Source organism: Toxorhynchites rutilus, chromosome 3 (assembly GCF_029784135.1).
Source record: "Toxorhynchites rutilus septentrionalis strain SRP chromosome 3, ASM2978413v1, whole genome shotgun sequence".
In the NCBI taxonomy this organism is placed as follows: Eukaryota; Metazoa; Arthropoda; class Insecta; order Diptera; family Culicidae; genus Toxorhynchites; species Toxorhynchites rutilus.
The window spans coordinates 30,672,608-30,685,247 of record NC_073746.1 but is presented as its reverse complement, the minus strand read 5'-3'; the positions used below and the strand labels follow the sequence as shown (position 1 = coordinate 30,685,247).

Sequence of the window (12,640 nt, the reverse complement as noted above, 5' to 3'; positions counted from 1 at the left end):
GTAACTATCTGAATACTATTTCAACTCGCGAAAAATCAGCCGAATGAGCCAATATGTTTAGTATCGTTTTGATGTGTTGAAAATATGTTTCTTTACCATGCTTAGAAATGGAAACGGAAATGCTGTTCAGAAAAAGATAAATGTGTATGCAATTTTATAAGCGATTCGTTGAGAAGTACTGAGGAAAAGATCCTGCAGATGATTATTGAATGTGTCATATAAAAAAGTTTGAAATTTAATTGAATAATACCTTCAAAAATTTCAGTTTATTCTCATTAGTAAATCGGATCAATTTCAGCTCGGTGATCAATTTGCCCCCGGATGACGGTAACATTTTTCTTTACCATTTTTTTTTTATGGCAGACTTATCTCACTTCTTAACTAGGCGAACCTAGCCAGAATTTTCACCTGCCCCCGGGCTTCTGAATGCCAAAGGGGGACTAGGCTCTGCGGAATGCACGTATCTGCATGCTCGTGCTGTTTCAGTCCTGACCGAGAAATTGTCGGACAATCGCGCAGGTGCTAAGGATGACCGACTTTTGGATGCCGGCCAATTCCTTCTCCATGTTCAACACCTTTAGCGCTTCCAGAAGTGTCTTCGGGACAATTCCAGTTCCAGAGAGAACGACTGGAACAATTCTTGGGACCTCCCTTAGCCCCCACAGTTCCTTGAGCTCCACGGCCAATGGTCGGTACTTGCAGATTTTGCGACCGTGGGTCTCCTCCAGATTCTGGTTCAGTGGAATAGCGACATCGATGATGGTGACTTTGCGGTCGCTCTTGTCGTAAACCATTATATCTGGACGGTTGTGGTGGATCGAGAGGTCGGTCAGAACAGTGCGATCCCAGTACAGCTTGAAACGGTCATTTTCCAGGACAGGTGCAGGCAGGTACCGGTAGTTTGGTACGTTGTCTTCCAGTAGAGCACATTGGAGCGCCAGTTGTCGATGAACAATACGGGCCACGTTGTTGTGGCGCTCGGTGTAGGCTGCGTTGGCCAAAACGGGACAGCCTCCCATAATGTGCTCTATGTTTTCACCTGGTTGATGGCACATCCGGCAAATGTCATCAACGTCTTGATGCCAGACGTACCGCCTGCAGTTTCTCGTCGGCATTATCCTGTCCTGGATGGCTATCATGTCGAATACTGAAGAGAGTTCACCACGCGTTAGCCACAGATTAGATGCGGCCTTGTCGACGTGTGGCCGGTCCAGTTGATGGGGGTGGGCACCATGCACTGCCTTCTGCTTCCAAGCTGCAATCTTCTCCTCCACTGTCTGCAGATTGCAGTTTAGTTGGTACTCCGCTTGCGCCAAGTGCAGAGCGCTGTATCCTCTGTCGGCGGCGCAGACAGCCCGGTATAGCGCGTTTTTGTTGGCGCGTTCTGCGCGGTACTCGCGCAGTTGTCGTACCTGGGCAACACACAGTGCAGATATGTCGACTATTCCAAGTCCCCCTTCTTTGCGTGGCAGTGAAACTCTCTCCAGTGCCGATTGAGGATGGTGCATTCCGGCCTCTTTAAATGCTTTCCTCATCCTCCTCTCAAGGTCCTCTAGGTCAGTTTTGCTCCATTTGACTACACCAAAACTGAAGGTCAGCAGGGGAACCGCGAATGTGTTGATCGCGCGTACCTTGTTCCCCGCGTTGAGGAAAGTCCTCAGGACACAGTTCACTCGACTCAAGAACTTGTCTCGCAGCTCCGTCTTGATGTCGGAGTGGCGAATCCCGGTGAGCTGTCGGAATCCAAGATATTTATAGGATTCGCCACGAACCATGTCTCTTATGAACTCGCCGTCATAGACCTCGTAACCTCCGGATTCGGTAAGCTGCCCTTTCAGCAGATGGACACAGCGGCACTTGTCAAGGCCGAACTCCATGCAGATGTCCCTGCTTATGTCTTCGACAACCCGGATAGCTACACCTAGACGCTGACGTGAATCAGCGTAGACCTTGAGATCATCCATGTAGAAGGTATGGGTCACTTCTTCGTGAGCGCCGTCGCCATACCTTATTTTATAGCCATGACCGTTTCTATTGAGCGTCCTACTGAGGGGGTTCAGTGCCAGACAAAACCAAAGCGGGCTGAAAGAGTCGCCTTGGAATATCCCCCTCTTTATCTGCAGCGTTCTAGACTGCAACACATTTTCCCCATCACTGAGGTGCAGAGACGTACTCCACTGCCTCATCGCATGCTGCAGGAACCTAACGATGACGGGATCAATTTTGTAGAGCTCCAATACCCGGACGAGAAACGAGTGAGGTATGGAGTCATAAGCCTTCCTGTAATCGATGTAAGCCATACTTAGGTTCCGCTGGTTATATACCGCCTGGCCGACTATGGCTGCGTCGATGATGGCCTGGTCTTTGCAGCCATGCGTATTTTTCCTGCATCCTTTCTGCTCTTCTGCGATGATGTGATGCTGTTCGCAGTGAGCAGAAACTTTGGCGGTAATTATGTTGCTCAGTATTTTGTACAGACTCGATAGGCACGTTATCGGTCTGTACTTTGATGGGTTCAATGTGTTGCTGTCTTTCGGGAGGAGGAAGGTGACGCCACGGGTGGCGAATTCAGGAAGGTTGTGTGGGTCACGTAGCACCTTGTTGAAGCACTCAGCTATCTTTGGATGTGCGACGGTCAGCTTCTTGTGCCAAAAGTTCTGGACACCATCGGGGCCCGGTGCTGCCCAGTTCCTCAGGTACCGCGAGGCTTCGCGGACATCGTTCTCTCCGACGATGATAGCTGGCATCTCTCCAATTTCACCACAACTCTCCTCCTCCCGTCTTAACCACATTTGCCCGTCGCGATGTTCTACTGGGGTCTCCCAAATACCAGCCCAGAAGTTCGTCACATCGCTAATATCTGGCAAACCTTCGCAGTAGTCGGGCTTCTCGTCGCCAATGTGGTCGTAGAACGCTTTTTCGTTATCTCTGAACATCCGATTTTGTTCCTGGCGCTTTGCAGAGTCAGAGTAACGTTTCAGCCGTTTAGTTAGGACGCTCAATTGCTGTACCAGTGTGTCGAGTTTTTCCGTCAGCTGGTGAGCTCCCAGCTGGCGAAGTTCAGTAGGCCGCACGATCACAGCAACTTGGCGACATAATTTCGCCGATCTGCTGCCTCTTTTGTACGCCATCAGTCTTCCAATTGCGGCGCGCTTGTTTAGGATCCGTTGCTCCAATCTCCTTCGCCATGGAGGCTCACGCCTTTCACGGAGATGTTGGAGCAGTCCGCCTCTTGGCCTAATACGGTATCCTAAACTTTTGGCGGTCGCCACAGCAGCACAGTAAACTTTCAGTTGCAGCTCCTCCATGTTCTCAGCATCAACCAAGTGCAGCGGAAGAACGTGCTCGTTCATGAGCTTTACTGCACTTGTCAGCCTGCGGGAATGCTGCAACTTCGGGATCCTGGGGCGCGACAATGGGTCTGTGTCGCGGAACTGTGAGATCGCCTCGTCGTAATGGAAGACCAGATCGCGTAGTAGTTGTTGATCTGGCTGTGGGTCTTCCGGCTCAGGGGGTTGTTGTACTGTGGCCTCCACTGGTGCTGATTCGCGTGCCCCACTCGCGAATGAATTGCTCAGCCGTACTGAACTTCGTCTCGACACATCGCTTGCTCTGTTGTTCCTGGAGCTTATTTCTCTCTGCACCTGCTGCTTGATCTCGTCGATTTGCGTTTGGGAGAGCATGTTGTTGCGTACTATCGCTCTACGCCTCGCGTTCATCGCGTTCTGATCAAGCCTCCCGACGAACTCTGGATACGCTTCCTCGAACATTGTTAGTATTCGAGGGCGACCGCTCATGTCCGTCTCCAAAGCAGTGCAGATGTAATAGGCGCGGATCACGAATTCATTCATTTCGTGTGTCCACATGATCCGGCGCCTAGTGGTACCCACAAGTGTGGACGACTGTCGTCTGGCAGTCGCAACACGTCTCGTAGGCGCAGCGTTTCTTGGGTGATGTCGATGGCTGCTGTTTCCGTGTGGCGGTGGCTCTTCGGGTTGAACCCGGCTGGTGGCCCGCTCTTGCACATCGCCCTCCAGCCGCTGGCCGCTCGCTCTTACGCCCGTTCCAGGACCAGCTCCAGTTCGGGGACCCTCCTCGGCCGATCGCATTCTGAGTATTCTTCGTGAACGTAGCTCCATTTTCTGGGTGTATCTCCTTTGCCCGGGAGACAGCGGGTTGGCAAGGCCTCCATGACCCGGGAGGCCTTCCCCGGGAGAGATATAGCGCTCTGACTCGCTCGCACCCCCTCACTTAGCCACTTTCGACACCCGTTCTCGGAGCCAAGACCAGGTGTGTGTTTCCAGTTCACGCCCGATCTAAAAATGTCGTCATATGATCTTCGTGGAGGCGTGAGATAGGAACATTTGAGACCAACAGGCAGGCTCCTACCCTATGTTGATCCCCATTTGAGAACCAATTTTTTTTTTATTTTTTAATTAAATTTCTTTTTTTTATATTTTTTATTTCAACATAAACTGCCTTACTTTCGAAATATTTCATAGTCCGTGTTCATTCCCAGATGATCTCTTACCCCTTCAAGATCTATACGGAAAGGAAAAGAAAACGGCATGTTAATTGTGCCTACACTTATTTGTAAAAACGACTCAGCGAAGTTTCCAGCATAAATTTCAAGTATACACATTACAATTTTTCATTTCATTTTGTTGCTCTCTCATGTTGTTTTGATTCAATCTTAATAACATTATTTGTCGGAATTTTTCCTCCTTCATTCGGGCAAATGTTGCATTCGGGTAAATGTCGCTTTCGAGTATTTGTTGCATTTGGAATGCATACAGAATTAATTAATGTATTAATGTTTTCAAAACTGCCTATCGATTTGCGGTGAGTTTATTTATCAAAATATGTATTATCAAATACGAAGAATAAATTCTTCATCCGAACAAAAATATCTTTGTATTGTAAAGTCCTACACCCAAACTAGCGTTGGCAGATAACTTTTCATCTTCGGCAGGAAAAATGCTTTTTACGTGTGCTGAAGGGTGAAATGAACAAATAAAAGTACCTTTTAAAAAAGTTTTAAAATGTTTGTATGTATGGGAGCATACATTTCTTTCTCTCTCAGACTCAACATCAGCTTGGGATTGCACCCAAAAACAAATCCAAACAATGTCACCGGGGATCGAACTCAGGCCGTATGGCAAGAATGCAAGGAATGCAAGGACACGACCACACTATCCACATAGCCACTGGTACTGTTGCAAAAAATGCGTGATAACATTACACCTTATTATAAAGTGAAGTTGGAAAGTGTTTTCCGAGAGTAAATAGGAAAGCATAAACGTGAATCTTTATCCTTCTCGGTCTGGGCCGTGTATGTGACAACGTATGCGAAAAGCTTTAATGCGGGCTTATTTGCAATGTGTCTCTTGTTTCTCTCGGTCATATTGACCTTATATTACTCTAGCACAGGGATTCTCAAACTATTTTGGCCAGAGCCCCCTTTTACAGGTTGAAGTGATACCATCGACCCCTATAGCCACTCGACGTAATCTTCTCATCAAGAAATAGACGTAAAATTCAGTAAATATCAGGTGTAATTAATAATTATTAAAACAAATTACAAAAACAATACTCTCTTCTATTATATTAGTCATTGTTATAGCAAGTTGGTTCACGTAACACAACTTATGCAGTATCTTGAATGTTTCAAATATGAACATGTGTTAATTAATAGGGATCGATCTATAGATCTCATCGACCCCTGGGAAACCGATATTGACCCCAAGGGGTCGATATCGACCACTTTGAGAACCCCTGCTCTAGCATATCTGCACATATAAAAATGGATTTCTGACTGTGTGTCTTTCTGTCTGTCTGATTCTTATGGACTTGGAAATTACTAAACCGATCGGCCTGAAAATTTGTATAGGACGGCTACACAAAAGAAAAAAGCAAATTTCTGCATAACTCGAGAACTATCAAGCAAATGGAGTCAAACTTGGCAAGTGAGGGTTTTTGAGCACGAGAAAAGTTTCTTTGATGGGTTGACATACCTTCCTCCTCTGAAAGCTGCCATACAAACAAAACACAAATTTATGCATAACACGAGAGCAAATGGAACCAAAATTGCAATGTGAGGATTTTAAGAGTGCAAGAAACGTTCCTTTGATGCTTCGACATCCCTCCTTCCACTGGTAGGAGAAGGGAGTCCCATAAAATTATTACATATACATGACAATTGAAAACTTTCGAAAAACTCTGAAGAAAAATAGTAAAACTCGAAAAAATAAATTGCCAAAAGCTCGTGATAAGCGTTCATTTGATGTTTTCGCTAACGAAACTGATATTCGTTCGAAAGTGGAAATGGATTTTCGGTTGAAAAAACGCACTAAAACTCGAGAAAGGGATAGTCTCTGCCGCGTATGAAAATTTTAATCCCATGACAGCACTAAAATTTGAAGAAAATAAACCATTATCGGTAAAGCAAAATATAGGAGAAGGGTGGTAAAGACGAACACCTTAAGTAAAAGTTTATTTTTTCTACGAATTCCACAAAAAATATATCGTCCACGAATCGATAGTCTACGTTTTTTAACAATAAAATATTTTTGAAGCTGAAATTTAGCAAAATGTGTACGGCATCTTTGAAAAAATAAGAAAAAGTTGGGAAAAACGGACACTTGAATGAATGGATATTAACTGAAAATTCAAGTTTATGTAGAGGAACCGCAGGAAATACGGACAGTGAGGGTAAAATAGACAGACAGGTGGTTGATTTGTATAGTTACATTGTGAATTTCAGATTTATGTTAATGAGAACACCTTCTACATGTTATTCTATAATATTGAGGCCACCCTATGGCAATGAATACTGATCAAAACTGGAAAAGGGTAACAAAAACCGAAAATCATACATGATTCCGCGTGTGGATGTAATTTTAGCTGCTTCGATATTAAGCATTTTGAGTGGTTTAATATCAAAATTCAATTCGCTAATGGTTATATTTCGGTTTGTGAGTTAACAGAGAAGCGATATTAGGTATGTACAGAAAAGTAAATTCATTTTTGAGTGGAAAATGTAAATTATTGAAAAAAATGGACCGATGGGGTAAAACGGACAGTTGCCAGTAGGAGTGAGATGGACTGTGAAAAGTCTGTTTAATCTATTCATAAGGAATGCCCTGTTTCCATAAATGGCAATCAAACCACCAAATGTGGACAGTGTAGAAGCTGACTGGAACAAAATAGTTAAGAGTCTGTTCGTTTATACTGCTGAAAAGCACGATACCACTTCTATGTGGATTAATTCGATTTTTTCATCATTCAACAGATATTCGTGGAGTTCAGACCTTGGTTGAATAAAATTATTCCTCTCGCGATCAATAAACCTCTACGCTCTACATATACTACAAACCTGTCCATATTCCCCCACTATATGTCCGTATTATCCGCATCGAAATTTTTTTTGTACTTTTCGGTCTGTTCTAAAAAACATTGAAAAACACTTTTTTGTAAAATAATTGGCCAATTATGTAGAGAAACAGTATATTGAATTGCAAGAAACTGCATCAAAGTATTGGGAAACATGAGTTTCCAAAGACATAATTGAAGTTCTTCTTAACATGTCCTTTTTATCCCCACCTCCCCTACGTGATAAGTTTTGAAGACCTTCAAATAGGCCTTAAAAATTATCGAACAAAAAGGCTTCACTAAAATCGTCTAGACAGGCTTATAATTTTACTATTTTTTTTCGTGTCTAAGAATGCTTCGGCATACGGAATGACAAATTCGGATTATGTTTTAAATGTTTTTTTTTGTTTTTTTTTGTCATTATGTTGGATTATGTTTTCGGATATCTGGTTTCTCTTGCAAACAAAGTTAGTGGGCCTCTTTGATGAAAAAAAGGCAGAAAGAGACAATTAAATTGTTTTCAAAACAAAATGTTTGTCTTTCCCTTCGGTGGAGTGTCCGTCTTACCCGACTCGATGAGTATTTTTAACATCAATATTTCTGGAGTAAAGATAAGAAAACTTACCGCTGATTCGATAAAATGGAAGGAAAGTGATGCTAAAACACTCACGTAATGTATTAATATCAACGAATGACAAAACAAGGTATATTTCTTTTTGTTTACATTCCGTGAACACAGAGCAGAACGAAAGAGGGAATGAACAAAAGTGAATGGATCAACTGTCAGTGGCTTGCTGTGATTGTGAGGCTTGGCGTTGGTTCATTTTTGATATCCCGAATACAGTGCAATGTCCTGGAAAAAAGTTAATGAAGATGGTCGAGTTTCGAGCGACATAGCATGCGCTGCCATAACTATTTCGCAAATAGTGACGTCAGTCGTTGTGTTTATCTTTGATTGCCCACCGCATCCATGTGAAAATGCTATTTTCAGGAAGTAATTTATCAATTAAAAACGTTCATTTTTGTAGAGCTCCCGCTGACTATGAGGCTAATGTGATAGCGTGGAGTGAATATTAGTGAAATCACGTTGAAAAAGACGAATGAAAGTGATATTTCCATGCGGCATTTTTACTCACCTACGTTCATAGAAACAAACGAAGTTTCACTATTTTACCGTTATGAAGCTAATTTTTCGAAGGCTCTCAGTGTCGGTGTGTATGTTGTGAGATAATAATCATCAATTAATCAAAACTTTACCGAAAATGTTACTGTTTTCGAGAACTAAGCATACGACTGCTCTCTGGATCTTTTTACCACATGAATAATCGAAATAAGCCACGATATAATTGTCATCTGTTAAAAAACAACCAGTTAAATGATTTCATAAGAATTTTTGCTTAAATTATCATGCAACCGTGAGTACTTTCAATATTGTTTTATTTCTTCCATATACATTCCATATTGAATGCAAATAATTACGACACGATATTTTGTTTGCCAATACAGATAAACTTCGCCTACTGCTCCACCTCTATATGTACCTCATTGAATACAGTGGTATAATGATCGAAGGTGGTCTGAAATTCAGCTGTAAAGATTGATGAGAAACTGATATTTCCAAGCACTGATGATGAGACCATAATCATAACATCCAATAACTCTTAAAAAATGTTATTCATTCCATTATCCATATTGAGATGGTGCACCATGTTATATCGTTAGGTGTGTCTGAAACGAGGATCTTCTAGAACATGTTCGATATTTTCAAAATTAGGCATAATTGTGTTTGATAGTCGAAAACTCACGTTCATGTTTCGAATAATCGAAACAGGATAACATGTCTGAAGCGGATTATTACACATTACATCACAATAGCATACATTCAGATATATCCCCCAAAAATCCCCATCAATCAATGCTTCGGAGCAAAAACAAACCGCCATCAAATTATTCCAATTTCCCATCTCTAGTGCCTCGTCATATCATAACGATGCACGATGTTTCCCATGGCACTAATAGAATAAGCATACATTTGGATCTCGTTCCCAGCGAACCTAGCGCCACCAGCAAAACCAATTTCCCGGGAGCACTTTCATATGGCGTATGTACCCATCTGGCACCGAAAATCAACAAGTACAAAATTAACCGCACGAAATGGGCGTGTGCGGGAGATAAGCGACCCGTGAAGGCATCCTCTCCTATGCTATGCGACCCGCTCTTATCAGCATTGAATTTGGCATGGCAATACCGCGGTGTGCTCCGAATAGCGTAACGTATGGTATGTCTAGGTTGTCTCTGTTTGAACACATGGTTTCATGGCACATGGTTGCATCGCAAATTTGTCTGATTTCAATTGCCACTCAGCAAAATTAGTTCTCTCGATGGTTCGGAAGGACACAGTGCAGATGATAAGGGTGCCACGCCAGGGGTGTCCAAAATAAATGTTTGTTCCGATTCCAGATTCGAACAACCCTAGCCCCAGCGGTGGCGGCGGCGGCGGCGAAGTCCGAAGAAAGTGAAGATTGCGTGTTGTGTGGTAAGCACACTTTCTCTGGGAAGTAGGCTTCCCCTGCAGGCTGCCAATCCAGCTTGGTATTTTCATACACGAACCACTGTGGAAAGGCGAAGGTCTGATTGAAGTTGGAGGTGGGTCTCTGTTTGGCACTTCTTCGTCTACAATGTTATTGTACCCTCGAGCCGAGGATGTAATTTCATCAGCGATTATCGGGTAGCAGCATCATCAATTTCGCTACAAGCCGCCGCAAATTAATAACCATTCAGATCTAAGGATTAATTTCCAGCCTCGCTTGAGTCTGTCATCTTAGAAAATCGCAAATTAATAATTCCAATTTCTTCCGCGATAACGTTTATCTTTATGGGATCTATTCTCCCGTACTGGAATCGAGGGGTTTTTCAGTTCTGTGCCACAGCAGATGATTAATCTGCTTCCGTCCAGAGCGGCACCTAGATCTCGGGCTAGTGGATTGATACCGCGGCCGACAGTCGGCTCCTTTCTCCTTGCAATGCGCGCAATACCACCGCGGAATGAAACAACAGCGAAGAAAAAACGAGATCGCCCAGATCGGTTGGACATAAATTGAAGTTAACTTATTACGGCGCGCGCGTTGTTGGAAGTGGAAACGATAAAAAAAACACAGCAAAAAAAAAACAAAAACACAAACACACAACAGAAGCGATGGAATAATGATCCAGAAATAGATCGATACACGTTCGCTGGATGTGAAAAATTACGAAGTTGAATTGCACACAAGTTGAATGAGCTGTTATCGCAAATAAATGAGAATAGTAAATTTGATGAACAACAGAACACACAATGAATGAATGATCACATTGCAGAAGAGTTGCGAAGAGATATCGGGCGGAAATACTTACCTTTTCGCAGCGGGTATACTCCATTGCGTCTCCAAAGTATCGATAAGTTAGAATCGGTCGAAGATGATTGCTTCACGCATCAAACCAAGTCGGGTGCAGTTTTGTTATTGAGTTCATTGTTTTGGAATATTTTAACAACAAATTTTCGGATTATTTTGCACATTAAATTCTAGTTTACCGTAGTCTTTCACTGTGAATTATCATCTTGACATCTTAACACCATGTTCGATGAGCATATGACAATTATTCATTCACTAAATGTGAAGAATGCGAAGAAATGTAAAGTACATGTCGTAATGTAAGATGAAAAAACCGAAATCTGACTTGACTCTTTCGTAGATTTCGATATTGTATCCACGTGTTTACAAACGAAGACCAATTATTTCGACTTTTATTTAGTAACTAGCTGACCCGGCAAACTTGGTCCCGCCCAAAAATTGTTTTTTTTATCAATACCTTCAAACATTCACGTTTTCTTACTATGAGCAAGTTCATGGGTCTAATCACAGAACTGTTCATTGATTGATCTTCTATTCGTCCCCGTTGAATTCACTTTTTACTATGAAATTCCTAGTATTTCTAACAACTCATCATTATAATATCAGATTATTTTCAGACACAATTCTCGTTCAAGATTTCTCAACCACTTGTAAATAACATGTTTCTCCGTTACATGGAATAAATGTTTTATACAGAAAATATTATAGAATAAAGACAGCCCTAAATCGGACAATTCCTTCCTCGAGTTTTGCTCTTATCAACACATCCGGCGATCCTTTTTTTTGGTATAGATAGAAGAAGATATAGAAGTGTGTTTCATCACATTAAAATCCATTTCCAGATTCGAACAAAGATCAATTTCGTTAGCGCAAACATCAAATGTCACTTGTCACTATGTAATTGTAGAACATAAGGAAATTTATTTTCCGAATTTTCTCTTTTTCCTTCAGATTTTTTCCGAAAATTTTCAATTGTCATGTTTGGCTGGAATAGTTTTGGTTGAAATATGTGTAATATTTTTATGGGACCTCCTCTCCATTCCAGAGGAGGGAGGGGTGTCATACCATTATAGAACCATTTCTCATGCCCAAAAACCCTCACATCCAAAATTGTGCTTGATTAGCTTTAGAGTTATACAGAAATTTGTGTTTCATTTGTATGACAGCCCATCCTTAGAGAGCGGGAGAAGTGTCTAACCACCATAGAAATATTTATTGTTATTACCTCCACAAGCCAAATTTGGTTTCGTTTGCTTGATTAATTCTCGAGTAATGCAGAAGTTTGTGTTTCATTTGTATGACAGCCCCCCCTTAGAGACTGGGGTGGAGAGTCTAACGATCATAGAAATATTTATTGCACCCTAAAACCTCCACATGCCAAATTTGGTTTCATTTGCTTGATTAATTCGCGAGTAATGCAGAAATTTGTGTTTCATTTGTATGGCAGCCACCCTTAGAAAGGGGGGTTGGGGGAGGGGTTGGAGAGTCTGACCTTCATAGAAACTTTTTTGCACCCTAAAATCCCCATATGCCTAATTTGGTTCCATTTGCTTGATTAGTTCACGAGTTATGCAGAAATTTGTGTTTCATTTGTATTACAGACCCCCCCCCCCCTTAGAGAGGGAGGTGGAGAGTCTAACTACCATAGAAACATTTATTGTACCCTAAAACCTCAATATGCCTAATTTGGTTCCATTTGCTTGAATAATTATCGAGTAATGCAGAAATTTGTGTTTCATTCGTATGGCAGACCCCTCCCCCCTTAGAGAAGGGGGTGGAGAGTTTAATTACCATAGAAACATTTATTGCACCCTAAAACCTCAATATGCATAATTTGGTTCCATTTGCTTGAATAATTCTAGAGTAATGCAGAAATT

General features: G+C 42.2%; 1 protein-coding gene across 5 annotated transcripts in view; it reads right to left on the bottom strand.

Moving 5' to 3' along the window:
• The window catches only part of LOC129775144 (uncharacterized), a 378,096-nt gene that overhangs the window by 204,769 nt on the left and 160,687 nt on the right, over positions 1–12,640 (bottom strand). For 2 of the 5 annotated variants that reach the window (XM_055779487.1, XM_055779488.1), the window contains exon 2: positions 10,765–11,018. The exons of 2 other annotated variants lie outside the window; for them this stretch is intronic. In XM_055779487.1, coding sequence (XP_055635462.1) covers positions 10,765–10,788 — 24 coding nt within the window. In that variant the 5' untranslated portion in view covers positions 10,789–11,018. The remainder of the gene's footprint in view (positions 1–10,764; positions 11,019–12,640) is intronic. One more of the 5 variants, XM_055779489.1, reaches the window with a different exon arrangement.